The following is a 25,853-nucleotide window of genomic DNA, read 5'->3' on the forward strand; positions in this document are numbered from 1 at the left end:
CTGTTTCACCCTTGATAGTATACTTGTTTCAGTGCTATTCTCTCAGAACATTCCACTCTCGCCTTCTCCCACAGAGTCTAAAAGTCTGTTCTGTACATCTGTGTCTCTTTTTCTGTTTTGCATATAGGGTTATCGTTACCATCTTTTTAAATTCCATATATATGCGTTAGTATACTGTATTGGTCTTTATCTTTCTGGCTTACTTCACTCTGTATGATGGGCTCCAGTTTCATCCATCTCATTAGAACTGATTCAAATGAATTCTTTTTAATGACTGAGTAATATTCTATAGTGTATATGTACCATAGCTTCCTTATCCATTCATCTGCTGATGGGCATCTAGGTTGCTTCCATGTCCTGGCTATTAAACAGTGCTGCAATGAACATTGGGGTGCATGTGTCTCTTTCAGATCTGGTTTCCTCAGTGTGTATGCCCAGATTGGGATTGCTGGGTCATATGGCAGTTCTATTTCCAGTTTTTTAAGGAATCTCCACACTGTTCTCCATAGCGGCTGTACTAGTTTGCATTCCCACCAGCAGTGTAAGAGGGCTCCCTTTTCTCCACACCCTCTCCAGCATTTACTGCTTGTAGACTTTTGGATAGCAGCCATCCTGACTGGCGTGTAATGGTACCTCATTGTGGTTTTGATTTGCATTTCTCTGAAAATGAGTGATGTTGAGCATCTTTTCATGTGTTTGTTAGCCATCTGTATGTCTTCTTTGGAGAAATGTCTGTTTAGTTCTTTGGCCCATTTTTTGTTTGGGTCATTTATTTTTCTGGAATTGAGCTGCAGGAGTTGCTTGTATATTTTTGAGATTAATCCTTTGTCTGTTTCTTCATTTGCTATTATTTTCTCCCAATCTGAGGGCTGTCTTTTCACCTTGCTTATAGTTTCCTTTGTTGTGCAAAAGCTTTTAAGTTTCATTAGGTCCCATTTGTTTATTTTTGCTTTTATTTCCAATATTCTGGGAGGTGGGTCATAGAGGATCCTGCTGTGATTTATGTCAGAGAGTGTTTTGCCTATGTTCTCCTCTAGGAGTGTTATGGTTTCTGGTCTTACATTTAGATCTTTAATCCATTTTGAGTTTATTTTTGTGTATGGTGTTAGAAAGTGTTCTAGTTTCATTCTTTTACAAGTGGTTGACCAGTTTTCCCAACACCACTTGTTAAAGAGGTTGTCTTTTTTCCATTGTATATTCTTGCCCCCTTTGTCGAAGATAAGATGTCCATAGGTTCGTGGATTTATCTCTGGGCTTTCTCTTCTGTTCCATTGATCTATATTTCTGTCTTTGTGCCAGTACCATACTGTCTTGATGACTGTGGCTTTGTAGTAGAGTCTGAAGTCAGGCAGGTTGATTCCTCCAGTTCCATTCTTCTTTCTCAAGATTGCTTTGGCTGTTTGAGGTTTTTTTTGTATTTCCATACAAATTGTGAAATTATTTGTTCTAGTTCTGTGAAGAATAGTGTTGGTAGCTTGATAGGGATTGCATTGAATCTACATAATAAAAGCTATATATGACAAACCCACAGCAAACATTATCCTCAATGGTGAAAGATTGAAAGCATTTCCCCTGAAATCAGGAACAAGACAAGGGTGCCCACTCTCACCACTACTATTCAATATAGTTTTGGAAGTTTTGGCCACAGCAATCAGAGCAGAAAAAGAAAGAAAAGGAATCCAGATAGGAAAAGAAGTGAAACTCTCACTGTTTGCAGATGACATGATCCTCTACATAGAAACCCTAAAGACTCTACCAGAAAATTACTAGAGCTAATCAATGAATATAGTAAAGTTGCAGGGTATAAAATTAACACACAGAAATCCCTTGCATTCCTATACACAAATAATGAGAAAACAGAAAGAGAAATTAAGGAAACAATACCATTCACCATTGCAACAAAAAGAATAAAATACTTAGGAGTATATCTACCTAAAGAAACATAAGACCTATACATAGAAAACTATAAAACACTGATGAAAGAAATCAAAGAGGACACAGATGGAGAAACATACTGTGTTCATGGATTGGAAGAATCAATATTGTCAAAAAGACTATACTACCCAAAGCAATCTATAGATTCAATGCAATCCCTAAGAGTTCCTGTTTTTAAGGTGGGACCAGCAGCACGTTTCTCTGGTGGTGGGAATGGCCCAGTCGGGAGGGGAGACTGGAGACACAGGTGGTGTGGGTTGGGGGCGGGGTGTTGTGGGAACAGAGAGTGGGTGGACGGACTGGCCTCATGGAGAGGAGGCTGGTGGGCTGGTGAGATCCTGGGCGGTGAGCTCCTGGCTCTTTGTCTTTCTCCTGAGCTGACGGTAAGTCTGGGGATGGAGGTGTGGGGCTCAGAGGAAAGAGAGGAGGGGCTGGACTGGACCGGTGCCGAGGTCCTTGTTCAGGGCTGCCCCGGGGATGTCTTGTGGCATCGGGACTGAGGAGGACGTGGAGATGAGGCTCCCGGCATCCAGCTGGGCTCGGGGCTAGGGGTGCTGCTGAGCCTCCTGCCGAGAACAGGCCGCCCACCCCAGAGGTCCGCAGAGCGTGGAGAGGCAGGGTGTACTCACGGGCGCCCCCAGGACATGAGGTGAAGGATCCAGTCAGCTTCGCGTGGACTATTCTCCAGCCAGAGATGGGAAGACTCTGGGGTGGGGTGGGGTGGTCACGGAGCAGGGGCTTGGATTCGGGGCTGAGCGTCTGCTGTCCACAGCGGTGACCAGGCCCCGCCGTAGGCCTGTGGCTGAGAGAGGGATGCCAGAGCATTTGGGGGCCCCAGAACCCAGGGACTGGGTGGGGCCTTTCCAACTCTGGGAACCCCCTGGAGTTAGGGCAGCAGCCCAGAGCGCAGCGTGAGCCCCGGGGCTGGTGGGTGAGGGCGAGAGTGCTGGTTTTCAGAGAAGCTCAGTCAGTTCAGTTCAGTCACTCAGTCGTGTCCGACTCTTTGCAACCCCATGGATTGCAGCACGCCAGGCTTCCCTGTCCGTCACCAACTCCCGGAGCTTACTCAAACTCATGTCCATCACGTCGGTGATACCATCCAACCATCTCATCCTGTGTCAAATGACAGATGACATTAATCTGTTGTCAGAGAAGCTCAGACAACACGAAATTCATAGTTGGCAGATTTTAGGGAGCGTAGTCTAGAAGCCACTGTAACATAAGGAAGACCACGACCCTCCCCTGCACCTGGAGAGTAGAGGCCTGAGGGGGAGGTCAGCTGCTGCCTGAGGGCTCTGGGAGGCCTCCCAGTGCATGTGGGTGAAGACGGGGGGAAGACTTGGGGAGGACTGGAATACAGTTCCAGGTGCCTGGGGTTGATGGGGGCATGTGACTGGGAGAAGGTTTCTAACGGAACCCAGTATCTCTTCGTTTAGGACGGGGAGTGGTAAAACTGTGTCCAACGTGATCACCGAGTCGCAGAACTCTGACAATGAGGACGACGATCAGTTTGTGGTGGAGGCCGCCCCGCAGCTCCCTGAGATGTCGGAGCTCGAAATGGTGGGTGAGGCGCGGTGCGCACTGGGGCATCACACGCTGGGTCGAGACCTCCCATTCTGAGAACTGTGTGCGCGGAGTTCTCCTCTGAAGTTTGAGTTAGTTTTCCGCCCTCTTTCACCCAGTCCCCATGATGAGACCCACGCGGGCGTGGTCTTGAGATCTCAGCAAGCCTGAGCCTCCGTTTTCTCTGCTTCCTCTCCCGCTCAGGCCCAGGCAGTGGAACTGGAGGAAGACGAGAAGCACGGTGAGTTGTGGGCCGGTGTGCGTGCCCCGGGGGGTGCTCTCTGCTCTGGAAGGACCTGGTGAAGTGAGCTTGGTCTGCACTCGGGGGTCTGAGTAGCAGTAAAGAGGACGCCGTGGGCACCGACGCATCCTCGGCGTGTGGTTCATCCTGGAGATGATGCAAGCTGCTGGGGGGTGCGGGCAGGACCTGGAGGTCAGCGGTGGGCAGCTGTGGAGATGTTGTCCCTTCTTACCCGCACGGTTAGACTGTGGGATGGGACGGCTCCTGAGGCCTGCTCCAGGTCGACAGTTCTCTATTGCTGCTTTCTTCCCAAGCACGGTGTCTTTTTTTTTTTTCTAGCTGTGCCACGAGGCATATGGGATCTTAGTGCCCCCGATCGGGGATTGAGCCCCTGCTCTTTGCGTTGGGAATGCAGAGTCTTCACCCCTGCACCACGAAGGAGGTCCCCACAGTGTCTTCTTTTAGTTCAAACGTTCATAAAGGCTGAGAGAGTTGTCTGGCGAGCCCTGGGCTGTCATGCAGCTTTTGCAGTCAGTGGTCATCTTGTCTTACCTCGGTCTCCACCTGAGGTGACCCCCCACTCCCCACACTTTTCACGTCTTGGAGAGCATCATTTCTGTTGTAAACATGTTCTTTTTTTTTAAAAAAAGAACAATATCCATATTTCCATTATTGCCTATAAAAAGCAGTCATTCCTGCTTCTTGTATCATCTAGTGCTTGTTTTTTCCCCCAGTTGTTCTGTGTTTTTTCCTGGTTCCTTTGAGTCAGAATCCAGGTGAGGGCCCTGTGTGTGCAGCTGACTGGTCTAGCTCTGAATTCTCTCTGTAGAATCCCCCCCTCCCCCGGCTCATGCCCCTGTGATTTATTGTTGAAGAGGCTGGCTGCTTGTCCTTCAGGGTCCTCACAGCTGGCTGTGGCTTGTTCCCCCTGGGGTTGTGGGTTTTTCTTTTTTTTTTTCCTTTTTCTTCTGTTCCTGTGAATTGGTTCTGGAGACTTGGTCAGGTTCCGATTGTTTGGATGAGGCGGTGGCGGCGGTGTTGGCTCTTCATCACGCCTGCTGCCTCTGTGCTGGGACGTGGGTCTCTGTTGCTCTGCAGGGGTTGTGGGGAGTGGCCTCTCGTCCCCGCCCCCCCAGCACATTTTGGTTGGTGCCTCCACGTCGGCAGGCTTTCCCTCCCCAGGCATTTGCTGCTCCACGCTCCCCCTTTACTGATGGGTTTTCCTTACAGGGCACTTGTCTCCTGGCACCTTGAGGGGTGACTGATGAGGGCTGTGCCGGTGCTGGTGATGGTTTTGATGTCTGTCTGAAGTCACAGCTTTAACATGCTTGGTGGTTTTGTCTCGGTCCATGTGCATTTTCTCCATATCCTTCTGCCCATGTTTGCCCAGTAGACTCTGGCTCCCTGGTTTCTGGTGGGACAAAGGTTTTAGACTCCTTTGTGTACTTCCTTCCCTCCCCGTATCTCCAAGGAGCCTGGTTGCATGTCACTTCTGGGTTGGTCATTGTATCTAGGGATTTTCTAATTTTTTTTAAGAAAGTTAAATCCTGAGTTCATGTTGGTATTTTCACTTTAGATTTATGATTGCAGGGTTTTTCCCAAGTTCTTTGATTTGTCCGTGGACATCTCTGCTTGTGCCAGCAATTATGGTTCCCAACAACGTCAGCCGTATGTTTCTTTACCCTGCATTTTGCACGCTCAGCAATTTAAAACAGCATTACTAGTGGTTAATTGGAGAAGGAAATGGCACCCCACTCCAGTATTCTTGCTTGGAGAATCCCATGGACAGAGGAGTCTGGCGGGCTACATACAGTCCATGGGGTCGCTAAAAGTTGGACACAGCTGAGCGACGAAGCCCAGCACGGAACCAGTGGTTGACAAATGTGTGTCCACTGCGAACACGCCAGGGTGTTCTTGGGTCTGATTGCCTCTGGTTCTTAGTAGCCACCCCCTTAGGGATGCACAGCCAGTGACTCTGTTTTTAAATGGTCAAATAACTGCTCTGTTAGGTTATGCATGCCGATATGACACTGCTACGTTTGTAGTTTTCTTTTGCTTTCGCTCTTTAGGCTTTAAAATTTTTGATTTAATTTTGTTTTATTAATGTAAAATAGTCACATGGTTCTGAGGTGAAACGTACCAAACAAGGTATATTCAAATGACTTTTCATATGGTATTTATCTCATGAGTTGATGGCTCTTTCCCCAATATAAAGAAATATTAGTACTTAGTCTATAACAGACCGAAAGAGTTGCTTTGCTCTTTTCTCTTATAAACGGTATTTGAAACTGTTTCAGTATAGAAAGAGAAAGAACCTTAGCATTCCTCCTCACCCCACCCGCACTTAGTAAGCTGGCTTCTTAGGGCAGAGAACTGCTTTAACATGAAACCAACTGATTTCCAACAGGAGGACTTGTCAAAAAAATTCTGGAGACTAAGAAAGATTATGAGAAGTTGCAGCAGTCATCCAGACCTGGAGAGAAGGTAACGAAATGACTTCTGTAAACACTAGTGTTTAGCCTCTGTCTCACACATTTGCTTTCAAGGACTAGGCGCACCCTTCACATCCTGTGATTGTCAGTGACGTCAGTGGGTGTGTTCACAAGCCTCCCCCACTCCCCACCCCCAAGTTGGCAGGATAGACGACGCGGGGCTCTGGGGGCCTGATGTTGCTCCTCTGCACCCAGTCCCATCCTTGGCCTGCGCTGACCCCGTGCCAACCCCTTCCTGCCCGGCCCACCTCTTCTCTCTGCGCCGTGGGGGCGGGCAGGCTGTCCGTCCACGTGACCCCAGCTAGTGACAGAGTGAAAATCTGGGAAGTTTTCAGATCTGACTTTTGAAACGCGCGTGCCATCTGTGTCTGGTCTCCCTGCTGTCTCCTGTCCAGGTGTGTGCCTTGGCTCTATTAGGACCCCTGCCTGCCTCCCACCAGCCCCTGCCCTGGGGCACGTGACGTGGGGCGAATATCTGCAGGTCAGGTAGTGAGCCTCAGATGCCACCAAGAGCTTTCCGTCGTAGCGCCTTAGAAGTATAAGAATAAATCTTCACTTTTTGGTTTTTTAACCTAAGTTTCTGGGTTTCTTAGCTTTGTTAGGAGCCAACAATCCAGTAAGTTTACATGCAGACACTCAGGCAGCCGTTTCTCTTTCCTTCTAGTTGAATTAACGGTTACTTGTTTTAGATAATTCTGCTTAATGTGTCCTGGTTTGTCACAAAGATCTGGCCCGAAGCAGCTTCGAGGAGACCTGTAGGGCTGACACCCGCCCCCGTTAGAGGGAGCCCCTCACACCACTAGCGGGAGGAGAGTGCTCTGCTCAAAGGGGACAGGCCCTTCCTGCCATTGGTGGTCTGTCGCTGTGGAGTTTCACTGTGTCACCGTCCCTCTCGTGGGCCTGGAGAGTTTTCCGCTGTCCTGGCAGGTCTGTGCGGACCTGTCGGGAACCTCCAGTGTGTGCGCCTCAGGCTGGTCCTGTAGGTGGCCTTTGAAACGTCAGTTGGTTTAAATTTTATAGCTCTTTGTTTTTATGCAGAGCGCACTAGGCCTGTGTTTCAGTTTCCTCTGAAAGTAAATTTGAGATGGGTAGATCCCTTGCCTTCAGAAGATAAAAGGGAAAAAAATTCCCTTGTTCGGTGAACACTTGCTGCTTTGAAAAGTATAGTTAGCATTTTTAAAGTTGGGGGTGATGTGTATTACAGTCAGATGGGAAAACCCAGGAAGTTTCTCTGCTTTTTCTTCTTTGGTGTGTTATAGACGTCACATTTAAATTTAACTTGTGGGTCTTCTAAAATATCTTAATTAGATTTTTAAACAATAAATGAAAATGTGAAGGAAAAATTGAAGTCCTTTCTGGGCTAGCCGCAGTCCTGGTCTCACCATAGGGCGGCCGCTGACGGGGATTCGGTTGATGCCTCCTCCTGGGGGTGTGTAACCTCATCTTGTTGTTGGTCTGCTTGCAGCTTTCTTCAGACAGTATGGAGTTTCTGAGACCCTGCCCGTTTTGATGCCTGTAGGTCTAGTTTATTCATTTTAATTGGTGAATGGTATTCCAGTGTTTGTTAGTAATCAGTCCCTTCTCTGATGGGCACTTAGGGTTCTCCAGCCTTTCGCTGTTGTGCAGAGCACTTCCGTGGGCTCCTTTGCGTGTGTCCTGGCACACAAGAGCCAGTGTCGGTCTCCAGCAGTGATCAGCAGATGTTTTCTGTAGAAGGCCAGACAGTGAATACTTGAGGCTTCACAGCCACATGGTGTCTGCCGCAGCCTCTCAGCTCTCCTGATGCCTCCGTAAGCAGCTGTTGCGTGGACACTAGTACACGAAGGCGTGTCTGCGTCCCGATAAAGCTTTATCACAGCAGCAGGACCTGGCCTCGGCCTGTGGTTTGTGGCACCCCTGCCCCCCCAACTCTCGAGGCGGTGCCAGAACTGGAATCTCTCTGCCAGAACACGGGCAGGGCTTCAGTTTCACCAGGTTCCGTTGAGGCTGTGCTGACTTGTTCTCTCAATGGAATGAAAGTCCCTGTTTTCACACATCTCTGCAGCCACAGCCGAGATAATGAACATGCCCACGGCCCTCAGAAGTGGCCCGTGTCCTCCATCACTCCTCCCACCCGCCCATGTCCTCCCTCCACCCCGCCATCCGCAGCAACCGCTCGCCTTCCTTCTGTTGCTGTAGTTTAGTTTGAGTTCCTAGAATGGCATGTGAATGGACTCATCTGGCATATACTCTGTTGGGTCTGGTTCCTTTTACCAGCCATAATTATTTTGCAGCGTATCCACGTTGCAGCGTGTGTCAGCAGTTCACTTCTTCTTTTACCGCTGTATGGATGTACCGTGGTGCGTTTACCCTTTTATCAGCTGAGGGGCATTTGGGTTGCTTCTAGTTTGGGGTGAGTCCAGATAAAGCTGCTGTGAACAAGTCTGTGTGAACAAGTACTTTCATCCAACTGGGTAAACACTTAGGAGGGGACAGCTGGGTTGTGGTAAATGTATGTTCAGCTTTTTAAAATAACTGCCAGGGTGTTTTCCAGAGTGGTTGCACCACTTAACTTCCAACCAGCAGTTGAGTTCCAGTTCCTCCACGTCCTCATCAACACTTGATTTGGTCAGTTTTAAAAAATTTCTTGTGGTTTTGATTTGCATTTTCTTCAATACTTTGGCCACCTCATGCGAAGACCTGACTCATTTGAAAAGACCCGGATGCTGGGAAAGATTGAGGGCAGGAGAAGGGGACGACAGAGGATGAGATGGTTGGATGGCATCACCGACTCAGTGGACATGGGTTTGGATGGACTCCGGGAGTTGGTGATGGATAGGGAGGCCTGGCATGCTGCAGTTCATGGGGTTGCAAAGAGTCGGACATGACTGAGCAACTGAACTGAACTGAACTTAACGATATTAAATATCTTTTCCTGCTTATTTTCCATTCTTTATATCTTCTTTGGTAAAGTGTCCACATTTTTTTTGCCCCTTTGAAAGTTAGGCTGGTTGTATTCTTACTGTTGAGTTCTGAGAATCCTTCATATATTCTGGACATAAAACTCTTACCAGATACAGTGCGTAAGTGTTTTCTTCTAGTCCATGGCTTGTCTTTTCTTTCCCTTAAAAGTGTCTTTAAACAGAAATTTAAAGTTTTAAAGCAGTCAAATGTTGGTGTTGTATCCAAGAAGTCTTGCCAAACCCTTGGTCACAGAGGTTTCTTCTTGTATTTTCTGGAGATTTTATAGTTTAGGTTTTATATTTTGAGTTGATTTTTGTATAGAATGCAAGGTATGGATTGAAGCTTATTTATTTTTGCATATGGTAACCAGATGTTCCAGCATCATTTGTTAAATTGTCATACTTTGCAATTTTTCTTGGCTGATCAGAGAGATGTGCAATTGTATCTTTTTGTTTCTTTAGTATTAATATAAACTCACATTCGTGGCTGCTTCCTTTGTGCTAGGGGGACTTTGTGTTCATTGCTGTGGTCCTCACAGCAACCCTCTGATGTTGGTTCAGCCACTCCGTTGCTAGTTCCTTCTCTTCTTGCTGTTTTCTTAGTATCGGAGCCTCTGAGTTGCTAGCTTTTCTGTTCTCCCAAACTAATCCTTTAGACTGTTTAGTGGAATAATGCACCCCACTTCAGCTTTCATTATATTGGTCAGATCTTCGTCGCTTAAGGGGTCTGTGAAATGACTTCTTAATTCCAGGCATCCATGTGCTTAGCTAGCAATGAGAGGTTCCATTATACAGTCCAAAACTTGCCAGATTTTCTCACTGCTTGGCCTGGGCAGAAAACGACAGCTTTGCAAGGCATGTGGGTTAAATGGCGGAGGCCGCCTGCCTGGCTAAGGGCTGAGAGTTCGGAACCGGCATGTCTACCACGTGTGGGCTGCTCACAGGGCGGGAAGCTTTGCTGTTGAGAAGGGAGATCAGTACAACTCTGCCTCAGTCAACAGCAAATAAACCAAAAACCTCACCAAAAAAAGAGGAAAGAAGGGCGGGCAGGCACGGGGGCCAGCCAGCAGTCCCTTCCACAGTGTTCCTCTAGGAAATTGCTATTTCATGCCCATTTTGCAAAGTCATGGCAAAAAGATGCCTCAAGATAACTTTTGTAATTTAAAAAATAGGTCTGTAGTTCTTCTTCTTCTTCTTTCCGAAAATTTTGTATTTTTTTTCCTTTGATAAGACTTTGAAAAAACTTTTCAAAGAGACACTGTGTAGCAAAGCATCAGCTTTTGGTTCTGTAGACATTGACTTCTGTTTTCCTTTCATTGATTTCTACTCTATTCTTCCTCTTAATTTCTTCGGGGGTTTACTTTTTCTAGCCTCTTGAGTAAAAGACACTTAACTCATTTGTTTTTAGTCTTCATCATTTTCAACAAATAAATTTAAGACTATACATCTCCCTTTAAGCATGTTTTATCCTTAAATTTAAAATTTTTGAATACTGAAAACTACTTGAATTTTAGTATGAAGTAGTTGGTTGTTATTTCTTCTTTAGCACATGAACTATTTGGGAGTTTGGTTTTTAGCTTTTAAACATAGAGGTTTTTTTTTTTTTTAAGTTTTTTTTTTCTCCCCAATATCTAGTATGATTGTATGTTCAAAGAATGTGGTCTCTGTGATGTTGATTATTTGGAATGGAGACTTTGTTTGTGGCCTAGTTTGTGGTCAGTTATTATAAATGTTGCTTTCATGCCTGCAGAGTATGTCTTCTTTCTCTTTTTGGGGTTGGTGGATTCAGTGTACACAGTGGATTTCACGGGGAGGTGATTGAAAGACTATCTGTTTGTAGGCCATATCTACCTGTGGTCACTCTTGATTTATATGTATTAATCATAATATTAATTATTTATCTTCTCTAGCTCATTCAAAAATTCAAATAGTGTTTTCTCTGCTCTCACATAGCTTGTAGTGTGCCCTGAGTTTCGGCACTTTGTACTTTTTTGAGGGAGCGTTTTTTTTCAATGCTAAGGAAATACATATTTGTAATCTGGGCATCCCTCCAGCCTGTCTTTGAAGTTGTGTTGGAAGAAAAGCCCTTTCTTATTGTGCTAATGGACTTGAGGAATACATTATGGAATAAATATGTGAGTCGGATTGCTTTGAGCGTTTTTCTCCTCATCCGGACTTACTTGCTCTCTTTTCAAGAGGAAATATAAACTTTGTTAATAGGAAGATACTGGCTCATGCCAAGCATTTTTTTTCCTTCAGATTTATGAAGTTTTTGAAAAAACAACCAGAAAAGCAGTTTTACTACAGTGTTTCTTATTCTTTAAAAATGCTTGCTTTTCAAGCTTTATAAATGAAGACGGTTTGGAGTAATAACAGTGGTGTCAAAGACGGTTCACTCACTTTAAAGCACTGTTTAAAGATTTCTCACTCCTAGTTTTTCAGTCTCCTTTTATACAATCTTCTCTCGGGTGATATTTTTTTTTTTTCTTCATTTTATATCTGTTCTGTGACTGTAAACTTCAGCTGCTTTTTCTTTTCATTTAAATTCTTTATTTTGAAGTAGGCTCAGAGAGTCTACTTCTCTTTGTACATTTCCTTCTCTTCATGTATTTAAAGTTTTGGTGGGTTTGTTCTCTTCATCTTCTTGGTCACATGAACCACGTGTTGTTGGGGCTGCTAGAAGTCACATGTCTCCACAGACAAGAACCTGAGTGTGTGCTGAACTGGACCTCCACATGTTGTTTTGCTGCTCTTCTGAAGAAAAGCAGTCTTAAGGGCCCATGTAACACACACACGTCAGTAGAGACTGTGGGTGACTGTCTCGAAGAAGCTGTTATCTGGGAATTTGAGAACCTCTGTATCATGAAATGTTTCTGTTTTTTTTTTTTTTAAATATGGAACACTTCATGAATTTGCGTGTCATCCTTGTGCAGGGTTGATGGATAAAATGACCATGTCACAAACATGTTATATTTTAACTGTAATAAAGAGAATATAGCTAACAGTAATTACCTAAACTCTTATATAAAAGTCAGGGGTTTGGGTCATATTCTCTTTTACTTTGGTGATCTGAATAGATCTGAAATAGTTATTTCTTATTTTGGTGGCTAGATGGTGCAATTTCATTACAAATTCCATAACCCTGTTAGAAAAAAGCTATTCTACAACCTCACTTAACTGAAGTCCTGCACCTGATAAACGTATTTTTTGTTTGAAAGTTTATGGTCCTAGTCTTATTGAATGTTCTTGTACTAGGAATATTGTTCCCATTTAAATTTCTGTGGTAGAAATAAAAGGGACATGTGCTGCGATATGTCTAGACTGATGAGACTTTTAATAGCTGAACTGGGAAACTACTGAAATTAATTTTAATCGTGAAGGGTTACAGGGTTTTTGTATTTATTTATTTACAAATAAGCTGATAGTTTTATGTTTTCTAATACGCAGGCTGGAGATTTTGGGTTTTGGGTATAAAATTGAATTGTCACCACAATTATCAACAGTATCGCTTCAGAATATTTACAGATATGTGCCTTGGTTATATTATAGACCACAAAAATGATTTGTTATTCAGTCGCTAAGTCATGTCCAACTCTTTACAACCTCACGACCTGCAGCACGCCAGGCTTGCCTGTCCTTCACCACCTCCTGGAGTTTCTCTCCGCCTGCCTTGGGCGGCCCGCTGGTCCCTGTGGCCCCACGCAGGGCAGCCTCACGGGCAGGTCTCCGTGTCTCTGCGGGCCCGGGGTAACAGAGGCCGCGAGCCCTGGTCCCGCCTGCGTGTCCTGTCGTCTCAGCACTGCCCTTGGAGCCCTGCCCAGTACCACTGACAGCTTACACTGGGCCCTCTGCGCCCGTGGGTTCCGAACCCAGGGATCCAGCCAGCCTCAGACAGAAGGTATCTGGAGGGAAAAGTGATTCCAGAAAGTTCCAAAAGGCGAAACTTAAATTTGCGGTGCTGGCAACTGTTTATGTAGCATTTACACTGTATTAGGTATTATGAATAATCTAGAGGTGATTTAAAGTATATGAGAGGATGTGCTAGGTTATGCAAATACTTGAGCGTCCGAAGACTTTGAGGTGTGTATGGGGGCCCTGAACCCATCCCCAGATGCCCGGGGAGTCCGCCCTGCTGAGGGACTTGGGGTCTGAGTGACTGCGTCCTCGGCCGAGGTCTCCCGCCCCAGGCCCGGGTGCGAGCTCTCCCTGCCCCCTTGGGCGGAGTGTTCGGAGGCGGCAGAGCTTGTGCGTGGACTGGGGACCTGTCCCGGGCTCACCAGAAGCTGCCCGCCCTGCAGGGGCCGGGCCTGTGCCGTGTGCATGAAGCAAAGCCGCCTGCTCCCTCTAGAGCCGTTTGAATCCCGAGGTCCTGTAATTACTCATCATTCCTTGAAACAAAGAGGTGTATTTCCCGGCAGCTATTCTTATTCTTAGTTATTTTTGTCCTTCCTAAAACATGCCCAATCTGTGCTTACTGTTTTAGGTGAGAAACACTTTTATTTTTCTGGTCCCATCTCTTTATCATTCCTTCTGACTTGAAAACAAAGCAGCTCCCGGGGAAGCGCTGTTGCTGGAGGAACCAGGCCTGGATGCACGAGTTAGGTTTTCTTGAGTTTTTAATGTAATCCAGGCAAAACGGCTGTCTTGGAGGGACTGAAGTAGAATATGGCCCAAGGGCGCGGCTCTGTCTCTGTCTCCGGGGTCCAGGTCACAGGGATGTTTCAGAGTTGAGGAAAACTAAAAAGGCTTGGCGTTAAAATGCTTCGATTTCTTACTTTATAGCAGTAGTGCATGGACAGTTTTTCATATTGCAGCACTATCAAGGTGTTGTGATCAAATCTCCAGAACGTTCCTTCTGGCTTCTGAAGACCCCTCCCCACCAGGTGGAACCCTCTGATGACTGATAAAGCCTGTCCGCATTGCTGTTGGCACAGAGGCCAGGACCGACGGCCACTTAGTGGAGGGCCTGTGTTGTGTCAGGGCTTTGCTCTGTGTAAGCTATACATTTTTAGAGAGTACTCTTAAATCCCTTAAAGAGAGAAAAGATGTTAAAGCAGCAATGTGTTTATTTTAGACATTGCTATGTATAAATTATTTACAAATAAGATACACTGTGTCTTAATACTCTTTCAGGTATACTCCATACGTGTTATAAAAGGTTTATTTGTTAGGTTTTGGTACTCAGGAGTAATTTCCACATATTAATAGTTTGGGAACTGGTTGGGTTTCTCAGTAGCTTTAAAAAGCTTGATTGTACTACAAGTAGGGTCATTGGCAGTGAAAAATGATGGATGATTATATTGTAATAGTACAGCCGAGCAAAGCAAAGCAAATGCTTTTAAACAATTTTAAAAGCTACTTGTGAAGAAAAGCAGATTTAGAAGCAGGTCAACCGTTTAAGGTTGTGAGGGGCGCTTTTGAGAACTTTCAGATGCTTCAGAGATGACCGACAGAGGAGTGTCATGTGAGAAAGGAGCGTGTGTTGTGTGAGAAAGGAGCGTGTGTCGTGTGTGAGTGTCGTGTGAGAAAGGAGCGTGTGTCGTGGTCCCCCCGCTCGGGCCCCCCTGCCCCACCCCGCTCTGCTCCTCTGGTGAGTCTTGGCTTCACCTCCAGCCCCCGGGAGAGTGAAGCCAGCTCGGGTTCCAGGGAAGGAAGGCCTTCTGCGAAACCCGTCCTGGAGGTGGTGGCGGTGATCACCAGGTCCCAGAGCTGGTGGTCTTCTGTTGGTGCTCCAGGCCCCGAACATGTGCCTGTATGGGGCCGCAGTGAGTGTCACAGGACTCTTTCACTTAGAAAAGTTGCATGTAAGGGACAAAGAAATTCTGTGCTCTGAGAACAGATTGCAGGCATCACCCCAGATACGCTCCTGAACAGGGCCCTTCTCCATCCGTGCAGCAGGGCCCCCCCGCCCAGGAAGTAAGCGCGGGCACCTCCTCAGCATCGTGGTCCTCCTGGGTGGGGACCGCCCAGGAGGGAGGCCTGCTCTCCTCGCCGCGTCCCGTCACACGGCACGTGTTCTAATCTGTCCCGTTACGGCTGGCGCGCCCTTGGGTCTCTCTCCACTGTCCCGTTACTCTGTGTGATTAATGCTGCATAGTGGGGAAGTGCTTCCAAACCCCGTAGGTAACCTGTTCTTCACTAATTTTCAGTTTGATTCTTTATATCACTGTAGGCTCACCACAGTTTCTGGCTTTATTCTATCATTAATTTTACACTCGAACTGCCTCTGATTTGATGCCCAGTGGGGCTCCTTCAGATAGGCTCCTGTGACCTTTCATTCTGCCCGTGTTGTTCTTGGAGCCCTTTCTTACTCTCTGGCCCACCAGGATTTTCCAGGCTTTTCTTGTGCTGTCCCAGCCCTGGCATGAGCCGATTCCTCCTGGTTCCTTTCAGTGGAGAATGGTGTTTAGAAACCATGGTCTGTTCCTAGGGGTGCTCACTGCTTTTCAAGTGTTTCTTCTCTCAGGCCCTCTCGTTGGGTCAGAGCCGCAGATGAAATGTGTGTGTGTGTGTGTGTGTGTGTGTGTGTTTATGTGTACCACACATGGCAGGGTTTATTCCTCTTGTGTGTGTGTGCGCGCGTGAACATGCACGCGCCAGTCTCTTCCCTTTCTGTATTCTCCTTTCTCCAACAGTGTGAAACCTGGCTCCCATTGTCCTGCATAAATGAACCTATTACATGAATCCCCCTTGTATGGAACCCATCTCCCATTGCGGCTGTTACCTAGCCTATGTGGCTTCACCCACCTTGGGCTCCAGTGACCCTCACTGGAGCACCAGGGTGACTGCTCCCCTGCGGATGAGCTCCCGGTCACGCCTGGACTAGACTGTCTCCCTGCGTGGGTGCCTTCTCTACACAGTCAGTACTGGTTATTAATTTCTTTTAAATTATCAAGCTTATTGCAAAGAAGCTTTTGATAGAATTTGTTTAAATGTCTGCTTTATTTGTAGTTTAGTTCTGTTCTTTTTTTAAATTAACAATACCACTTGCTTGTGCTTTTCTATTTTTCCAGAAATTTGTCTGTCAGTCTCTTAAAACCACCAGCTTGTTTCTTTGTTCTCCTTTTCAGTGAACTCTCCAGTTTTCTTTATTTCCTGCCTTTTGTTCTTTGGGTTTATTCTGTTGTTGTTGTTTTAAATTAAGTTGGACTCTTGTTACCCTTGTTTTTGTTGTTCAGTTGCTCAGTCGTGTCCCACTCTTTGTGTCTGCATGGACTGCAGCACGCCAGGCTTCCCTGTCCTTTACCGTCTCCTGGAGTTTGCTAAACTCATGTCCATCGAGTCGGTGATGTCATTCAGACATCTCATTCTCTGTCGTCCCCTTCTCCTCCTGCCTTCAGTCTTTCCAGCATCAGGGTCTTTTCCAATGTGTTGGCTCTTCACATCAGGTGGACAAAATATTCCTTCCAAAGAATATTCAAGGTTGATTTCTTTTAGGATTGACTGGTTTGATCTCCTTGCTGTCCAAGGGACTCTCAAGAGTCTTCGCCAGCACCACAATTTGAAGGCATCAGTTCTTTGGTGCTCAGCCTTTTTTTATTGTCCAGCTCTTACATCTGTACATGACTACTGGGAAAACCATAGCTTTGTCTATGCAGACCTTTGTAGGCAAAGTGATGTCTCTGCTTTTTAATACACTGTCTAGATTTGAGATTGCTTTTCTTCCAAGGAGCAAACATCTTTTAATTTCATGACTGCAGTCTCTGTCCACAGTGATTTTGGTACCCAAGAAAATAAAGTCTGTCACTGTTTCCATTGTTTCCCCATCTCTTTGCCATGAAGTGAAGGAACTGGATGCCTTGATTTTAGTTTTTTGAATGTTGAGGTTTAAGCCAGCTTTTTCACTCTCCTCTTTCACCTTCATCAAGAGGCTCTTTAATTTCTCTTTGCTTTCTGCCATAAAAGCAGTGTCATTTGCATATCTGAGGTTATTGATATTTTTCCCCTCTATCTTGATTCCAGCTTGTGCTTTGCCCAGCCTGGCATTTCACGTGATGTACTCTGCATATAAGTTAAATTAGCAGGTTGACATTATACAGCCTTGACGTACACCTTTCCCAATTTGGAATCAGTCTGTTGTTCCATGTCTGGTTCTAACTGTTGCTCCTTGACCTTGACCTTGATTCCCACAGTTACTGGTTTTTACTTAGCCTCTTTTTAATCTTAATGTTAACTTGTTTTGTAATGATAAGTTATCTGGTTTTAAAAGTCAGTGTTCATTCACTCATCAGCCACTTAATTCATCCCCTGCCGTATCCTGGGCACTGCTCTAGATGTCTCATCAGAAACGGATGCTAACTGTTATCAGATATCTTTTGGCAGCTGTTGAGATGATCACATATTAATAGAGTTCCTGATGTTGAGCAGTTCTTACATTCCTAAAATGATCTTGGCTTTGTTGTTCAATCGTGTCTTTGCTTGCTCATAGATAATTATTTGTCCCCTGCAAAACTATATTCACTTTGCTGATATTTTCAAATGGAAGTTTATATCTGTGTTCCAGTGAAATTAACCTGGAATGTCTGTGCTCCTCCCACACACGGGGCTCAGCTCGCCACCCCACCCTGGGAAGCCCCGGAAGGAACTCTGGGCCAGCTGCCCCAGGAGTCTCAGCGGTGTCCCAGAGCTGAGGTCTGTCCCTCTGTGCTTGCTCGAGTTTTGTCCATGGGAGGCAGGGCAGGGCGGCTGTCTGGAGTGTACTGTCCTGCGACCAGGCCTCCTCCTCCCCTGATTTGTGCAAGTGGCCTTGGCTGCGGGTGTCTGAAGACGATCCCGGCCTCTCGGGCCTGGTGGGCCGTATCAGGACCTGTCAACAGAAAACCCCCAATCGGGTCCCTGCCCACATGTCCCCTCTTCACAGGGGTGTTGCCTGTCTGCTGGCTACACTGGTCCTCCATGCAGCCATCACCCACCAGTCTCCGACCCGACTATTCTCTTTGTGATGTCAATCGCCATGAAGGATGCAGGAACTGTAGGGTGAAATTTGTCGTATTCTAGGGTGTATCTTTGGGTTGACTTTTGGTTGCTGGAGGCACAACTAATATTGAGTCCCAGCTTGAGCCCAGTCTCACCAAGACGTCTGCATCCGTGCTCCTGCCCCAAGGGTGTGTGGGACCCCACTTCCTGTATCTGAATGTGCCTTGCTCTTCCTGGCCTTGGGCACACTCCTTATGTTCACTGTTAATTCTGTGAGGGTCGTTTCCTGCTGAGATCGCTGACATTCTGGCTGCTTCCAGTTACAGGTCTTACTTCTTCTCCAGCTCACATGCCAACCAGGAAATCCACTGGGGTTCCCATCGCCCAGTCACGGCCTTTTGGGATTAATGGTTAATTTGGCTGTGATTGTTTTATCTGGTATCTTTGGAGCTGTGGTCTGAATTTAGAAGTCCAAATATATAAAAATGAAACTAGAGCCGAACTTGTAAGAAAAGATTGGATCAATAGGCTCCATAGAAAAATGATAAATATTTTAGAAGACATTTAAAATGGTGGATTCCACTAGTTAATAGAGGGATGGAAAGGAAAAGCAAAATAATTTAATAATCCTTATGGGTGTTGCCAGCTATGATTGTGGAGAGAGAAAAATACTTTAAACGTGTATTTTTAAACTTAGGTTCATTCGCTTCCACTGCCTGTATCATGGGAGGCAATTGTAAAACATACAGCAAGTGAACTTTAGAACCTTGTATCCTTTGAAATTTACTTAAGGTACATCTGCTCAGAGCAGTCTGTGCGTGAGACCCATCCAGAGAGAGTTTGTTAAATATTGGTGCTGGGTCTGCCCCAGACCCATGGGTCAGTCTTTGGGCAGGATGCTGGGGTAGATGTGTTTAAAACATTCCCAGGTGATTCAGAGGCACAGCCAGAAACACAGGCCCAGGGCCGTCATGCTTGGGAAGGAAGGAACCTGTCCACTCCCTCCATCCTCCTGGACCTGGCTCATTTGAGTGGGGAAGGGGAGCTCTGCGCTTGAGGCAGACCTAAAGCAGCATCCTGACCAACAGCGCGCACCCCGTCCTGCGCTGTGTCCCAGGAACGGCATCTTCGTCCTGCTGCCGTGCAGGCGGTGTGTCGGCCCAGCCTGCTGTGTCGGGGGTGGGGCAGGGCTGTGTCCTGTGGGCCCCTCCACCCTATGCGCTTACCCAGGGCACTCCCCGCTCGCCCAAGGTGAGAGCATCCTAACTGTGTTTTTTTTTTTTTTCACAAGAAATGCCTGCACACACCTTTTTAATCTCTGAGCTCCCGAGAAATCTAAATAGCAAATACAGGATTGTAAAGAGGCTAAGGGAATGTGAGATGTAATGAAAATGGCATAAAAGGATGTTAGTAACTTTGTCATTGAGGATTTATCAGTTGCCTCTTTAAATGTGGGCACTGCGGCCATAGAGATGCCATGGGTGGAAAGCGTGGCCCTCCTGGGAATGTCTTCTCTAGATTTAAATTCCTCTGCGTGCTCGATTCCAGTTTTCTCTGCCTGGCACCTCTGGTCTGATTTTCTGAGAGTACTCCCGGAGTCATCTGTCCTCTTTACAAAATTTTGGGCCACAGGTTTTCTTGCCTCGATGGCAGGACTCAGTAGGAGGCTTGGCAGTTTTCCAGAATTCTGTTTCCATGGAACTTCTAGGTCAGGTGGGCAGCTTGGAGCCCAGGAGTTTGCCTTGCCCCCTCCTATTAGCGTTTTCTTACTCTATTTAGATGCTGCAATGTTGGGCACATATGTATGTGATTGCTGTAATCCCTTGATGAGTTGACCACTTTATCATCATATAGTGACCATTTTTGTCACTTGTTACAGTTATTTGCTTAAAGTCTATTCGGCCTGCTACAAGTACAAATACCCCTGCTCTCTTTTGATTTCTATTTTTGTGGAATATCTTTTTCTGTTCCTTCACTTTGAGCCTCTGTATGTCTTTACAGGTGAAGTGAATCTCTTGTAGGGGGCAGATACCTGAGTCTTGCTTTATCTATCCCACCCATTCTATGCCTTTCCCCACCCCCCAGTTTACTGAGATGTAATTGACATATAGCACTGTGTACTTTTAAGGTGTACAGCATAATGACTTGACTTAAATATATTGTGAGATAATTGCCAGAACAGGTTAGCTAACATCCATCATCTCATATAGATAGAAAAAAAGAAGGAAATCTTTTCCTTGTTGATGAGAACTCTTAGGGTCTACTCTCCTAACAGCTGTCATATATAATATACACTGTTCACTGTAGTCATCACTGAACATCATATTTCCAGTATTTATTTGTCTGATAACTGGAATTTGGTGCCTCCAGTTCGCTCTCCCCTCACCCCCTATCATACAGGACTTGTCTTTCTCTTGTCTTTTTGATTGGGGAATTTAATCCATTTACATGTAGAATAATTGTGCTGTTTCAAATCGTAAAAGATGATGCTGTTAAAGTGCTGCTCTCAATATGCCAGCAAATTTGGAAAACTTAGCAGTGGCCACAGGACTGGAAAAGATTAGTTTTCATTCCAATCCCAAAGAAAAGAAGGAAAGTGAAATTGCTCAGTTGTGTCTGACTCTTTGCGACCCCATGGACTGTAGCCCGTCAGGCTCCTCCATCCATGGGATTCTCCAGGTAAGAATACTGGAGTGGGCTGCCATTTCCTTCTCCAGAGTATCTTCCTGAACCAGGGATCGAACCCAGATCTCCTGCATTGTAGGCAGATGCTTTACCATCTGAGCCACCGGGGAAGTCAGTCCCAAAGAAGGGCAATGCCAAAGAATGTTCAAACTACTGCACAATTGTACTCATTTCACATACTAGCAAAGTAATGCTCAAAATCCTTCAAGCTAGGCTTCAATAGTACATGAACCAAGAACTTCTAGGTGTACAAGCTGGGTTTAGAAAAGACACAGGAACCGGGGTCAAATTGCCAACATCCATTGGATCATAGAAAAAACAAGAGAATTTATTGGTTATGCCAAAGCCTTTGACTGTGTGGATCACAACAAATTGTGGAAAATTCTTCAAAAGATGTGAATACCAGCCCACCTTACCTGCCTCCTGAGAAACCTATATGCAGATCAAGAAGCAATAGTTAGAACTGGACATGGAACAATGGACTGGCTCCTAATTGAGAAAGGAGTGCATCAAGGGTGTATATCGTCACCCTGCTTATTTACCTTATATGCAGAGTACATCATGCCAAATGCCAGGCTGGATGAAGTACAAGCTGGAATCAAGATTTCCAGGAGAAATATCAATAATCTCAGATATGCAGATGACACCACCCTTATGGCAGAAAGTGAAGAGGAATTAAAGAATCTCTTGATGAAGGTAAGAGGAGAGTGAAAAAGCTGGCTTAAAACTCAAAATTCAAAAAACTAAGATCATGCCATCCAGTCCCATCACTTCATGGCAAATAGAAGGGGAAACAAAGGAAACAGTGACAGACTTTATATTCTGGACTCCAAAATCACTGTGGATGCAGATGGCAATCACGAAATTAAAAGACGCTTGCTCCTTGGAAGAAAAGCTATGACCAACCTAGAAAGCATTTTAAAAAGCAGAGACATCACTTGGCCAACAAATATGTGTATAGTCAAAGCTCTGGTTTTTCCAGTGGTCATGTATGGATGTGAGAGTTGGATCATGAAGAAAGCTGAGCACCGAAGAATAATTCTGTCAAACTGTGGTGTTGGAGAAGACTCTCGAGAGTCCCTTGGACAGCAAGGAAATCAAACCAGTCTACCCTAAAGGAAATCAGCCCTGCATGTTCACTGGAAGGACTGATGCTGAAGCTGAAGCTCTAATACTTTGGCCACCTGATGCAAAGAGCTGACTCATTTGAAAAGACCCTGATGCTTGGAAAGATTGAAGGCAGGAGGAGAAGGGGGCGACAGAGGATGAGATGGTTGGACGATGTCACGGATTCAACGGACCTGAGTTTGAGCAAGCTCTGGGAGTTGGAGAGGGACAGGGAAGCCTGATGTGCTGCAGCCCATGAGGTCTAAAAGAGTCGGACACGACTGAGCAACTGGACAACAACAACAAAGTACTTACTAATGCCACCCTGTTGGTTTTCTGACTTTTTGTAGTTCCTGTGTTCCTTTTTTCTTAATCTTTTTTGCCTGCCTCTGTGAATTCATGTCTTTCCTTAGTGGTATGCCTTGGTCCTCTTCTCTTTATCCTTTGTGTATCTATTGTAGGTTTTTGCTTTGTGGTTATTCTGAAACTTACATAAAACATCTTGCAGATATAACAGTCTATTTTACACTGATAACAGGTTAACATCAGTTGTATACAAAAATTCTATGCTTTTACTCCCCCTTCATATGTTTTTACTTCCCCTTCATATGTTTTTGATGTTATGGTCTACCTCTTTTTATATTTATTTATTAGCAAAATTACTGTGGCTTTAGTTATTTTTAATACTTTTCCTCAAAGCTTCATACTAGAGTTAAGTGCTTAATACCTCCATCATACTATAACATTAGAGTATTTTGAATTTGACTGTATACTTACCTTCCCCATTATGTTGTATGTTTTCTTCTTACTAATTAGTATCCTTTTGTTGCAGCCTGAAGAGGTCCTTTCAGTGTTTCTCCTAAGGCAGGTCTGGTAGTGATGAACTCCCTCAACTTTTTGTTTGTCGGGAAAGTCTCACCTCTCCTTTATTTCTGAGAGATAGCTTTGTTGAATAGAGTATTCTTTATTGGTCTTTTTTCCCCTTCATCTCTTTGAATATCTTGCCCTACCCTTTTCTGGCCTGTAAAGTTTCTCCTGGCAAATCTGCAGATTGCTTTATAGCAGGAAGTTACCAGCTGCTTTAAGAGTCTCTTCTTGTCTTTGATTTTTGGCACTTTTATTATAATACATCTTAAAGAAGATCTCCTTACGTGTGTGATAAGTTGCTTCAGTCGTGTCTGACTCTTTGAGACCCTGTGAACTGTAGCCTGCCTGGCTCCTCTATCCATGGGGATTCTCCAGACAAGAATACTGGAGTGAGTGGCCATGCCTTCCTTCATGGGATCTTCCTGACCCAGGGATCCAACCCACGTCTCTCATGTCTCCTGCATTGGTAGGCAGGTTCTTTACCACAAGTGCTACCTGGGAAGCCCAAGATCTTCTCACGTGAAGTTTGTTTGATGAACTGTGAGCTTCAAAACTTGGATGTCCAAATGTCTTCCAGATTTTGGAAGTTCTCAGCCATTATTTCTTTAAGTAAGCTTTCTGCCTCTTTCTCCCTCCATTGCTTGCATAGGCTTACTTCACTCTCTTTTCTTCACTCTTTTCCCCCCTGGACTGGATAATTTTGAAGGTCCTGTCTGCTACTTCTCACATTCTTCTTCCGCTTGAACTGTTTTGTTGCTGATGCTCTTGTCACATTTTTCATTTCATTCACTATGTTATTCAGCTCCAGAATCTGTGTTTCTCCTTGTGAAACTTCTCAATTTTCCCCTGTGTTATTTTCCCTGTATTATTGTTGAATTGTCTGTGTTTTTTTGCAGCTCATCAAATTTCCTTAAAATAGCTATTTTGGGTTCTCTATTGGCTGAATTGCAGATTTCCATGTCTTTGAAGTCAGTCACACTGGAAGTGTATGGGTGGTGCTATATTTTCTTGATTTTTCACGTTCCTCGTGCCTTACGTTGCTGTTCTCATATTTGAAGTAGCAGCATCCCCTCTAGTCTTTACTGACCGACTTGGGAGATAAATACTCCACCAGCACGCCTAGGGATCCCGAGGCTTTGTCACCTCTTTTGGATGCACTCACTCCCTGTTTCCTGCTCCTCCCTTGCAGACTTCCTCAGCTTTGGTGCCTTCTCTGTGTCCTGCAGCTCCATGCTGGGTACTCACAGCCTCCCTCTGCCTTCCCAGGAGTGGAGCTAACGCTGAAGGTGTGGTTTCTCGCTTTGCAGACTCAGGGTGGCTTTCTGCTGGAGTTGACCAGCCGTCCATCAAAGCTCACTGTCACCACCGTGGGGATCACTCACGGGGAGCAACTAGAGAAAGCTCTCGCGCAGCAACAGAGACCCAGTGCAACAACAGCCGCAAAGGGAATAAATGGCACTGCAAACTCCATGCCCATTTTTACATTGCACTTGAAGCTTGCAGTGAACTGGGGCAGGAGGGTCCTTCTGGCTGCAAGAGGGAGAGGTCCTGCCTGGAGCAGTCAGCATCCTACACAGCAGGACGGGGCTGTGGGTGTCTCCATGGAATTCAGGAACAAGGACGTGAAGTGAGACCTGGGTGAGATACTCTGGAGGGCTAACTGGTGCAAAGAGAAATGTGACTGAATTCTGGAAAGGAGACGGGGTCATCATCATTTGCAGATGACAGCGGTCTATCAAGTCAGTCAACCCCTTAAAGTTTAAAAAATGTTAAAAAAATTTGTAAGGTGGCCAGGGACAAAATAAATACACAAAAGTCAGTATTTTTCCTATATGTCAGCAATAACCAGCTGGAAACAATGTGTATCAAGCTCTTCCTCTAGAACTGGAAACAAAAATGTAAATTTCCAAAGCATGTGTGCATTTAGTAAGAATTTATAGTAACTGTATTGAGAAGCCACAGAATTCTACCAAGAAATATAAAAGGCTTGGAAAAAGTCATGAGAGACATTGTGTTCTGCATGGAAACTCAATATAGAGATGTCACTTCTCTCAAATTAACTTGTAAGTGTAATGCAATCCCAATAAATGTTCAATGGATGTTTTGGAATTTGGTGAAGGATGTTCTCGTTTCTGTGAGGAGCTTCCCTGTGGTCCAGTGGTTAAGATTCTGCCTTCAGTGCAGGGGGTGCAAGTTTGATCCCTTACTGGGGAACTGAGATCCCACTTGCTGCGCAGTGCAGCCAAAAGAAAAACTTTTGTCTGAAAGAATAAATACATGGTCATAGCCTTTCATAAAAATGCTTGAAAGGACCAGTTTTAGGCCAGCAATGTATTCTTCACTTTCATTCCTTTAAGTAGAGAAGGAATCTCTTTAGCTAGGAGTCTGAGTTCCACATTTCCCTGTTACCTTCTCTGTTGGTGTCGTTTTGATCAGTCTTCCATGTGACAAGATGATTTTTTAATTATTTCCATCTTGGGGTCAGTCAGAAAGACCAGTCCGAAGTTGCATCTTCTCTGTTCTGTGCAGTAACCTCAGGCTTCAGCTGCAGTGAACTCACCCAGCCTTCCAAGAGCATTCCTTGTTCCTTTCCAAGGACAGTAATGTTTGTAGAAGTAGCTGACATTTAATGATCTTTTGATTTCTCTCTGCACCAGGTGCTAGGTGGTTCCATATATGCATTTCTTCTCCTGTAGAAGTTTACTCATTAGCTGTTCTCAGTTGTAGATGATATAATCGTTATAACAACAGCTGACGTCAGTAGAGCAATTTCTGTCCCTAAGGAATTGCATCCATCGCTTCATTTAATTCTCACGGGAACTTATGAGATAGGTGTCATCCCCATTTCCTAAGTTTGGCAACTGAGGGACCAAAGTTACTGTGTCTGAGGTTACATAGACAGTCTCAAAGGGAGGAGGTCACCCTAGGCCTGCCTGCATACAGTCTGGGAGTTAGCCTCTTACTATTTAGCTTCTCACCTGTGCATTCTGAAGGCTTCCTGCTTGTGTTTTCTTATCTGTAGTGGCCTCAATGAGCAGGATTTTTTTTTTTTTTTGGCTGCCCGGGGTCTTTGTTGCTGCACCCTGGCTTTCTCTAGTGGTGAGC

The 25,853-nt window shown here is 45.4% G+C and overlaps 1 protein-coding gene across 6 annotated transcripts in view; it reads left to right on the forward strand.

Annotated features, from left to right (window-relative positions):
* The window catches only part of TRAF3IP1 (TRAF3 interacting protein 1), a 61,724-nt gene that overhangs the window by 24,502 nt on the left and 11,369 nt on the right, over window positions 1-25,853 (forward strand). For 4 of the 6 annotated variants that reach the window (XM_043462152.1, XM_043462156.1, XM_043462157.1 and 1 more), the window contains 2 exons: window positions 3,372-3,495; window positions 3,703-3,739. In XM_043462152.1, coding sequence (XP_043318087.1) covers window positions 3,372-3,495; window positions 3,703-3,739 — 161 coding nt within the window. Of the gene's footprint in view, window positions 1-3,371; window positions 3,496-3,702; window positions 3,740-6,146; window positions 6,224-25,853 lie in introns of all 6 variants that reach the window. The other 2 variants (XM_043462155.1, XM_043462153.1) reach the window with 1 other exon arrangement.

Source organism: Cervus canadensis, chromosome 2 (assembly GCF_019320065.1).
Source record: "Cervus canadensis isolate Bull #8, Minnesota chromosome 2, ASM1932006v1, whole genome shotgun sequence".
NCBI lineage: Eukaryota > Metazoa > Chordata > Mammalia > Artiodactyla > Cervidae > Cervus > Cervus canadensis.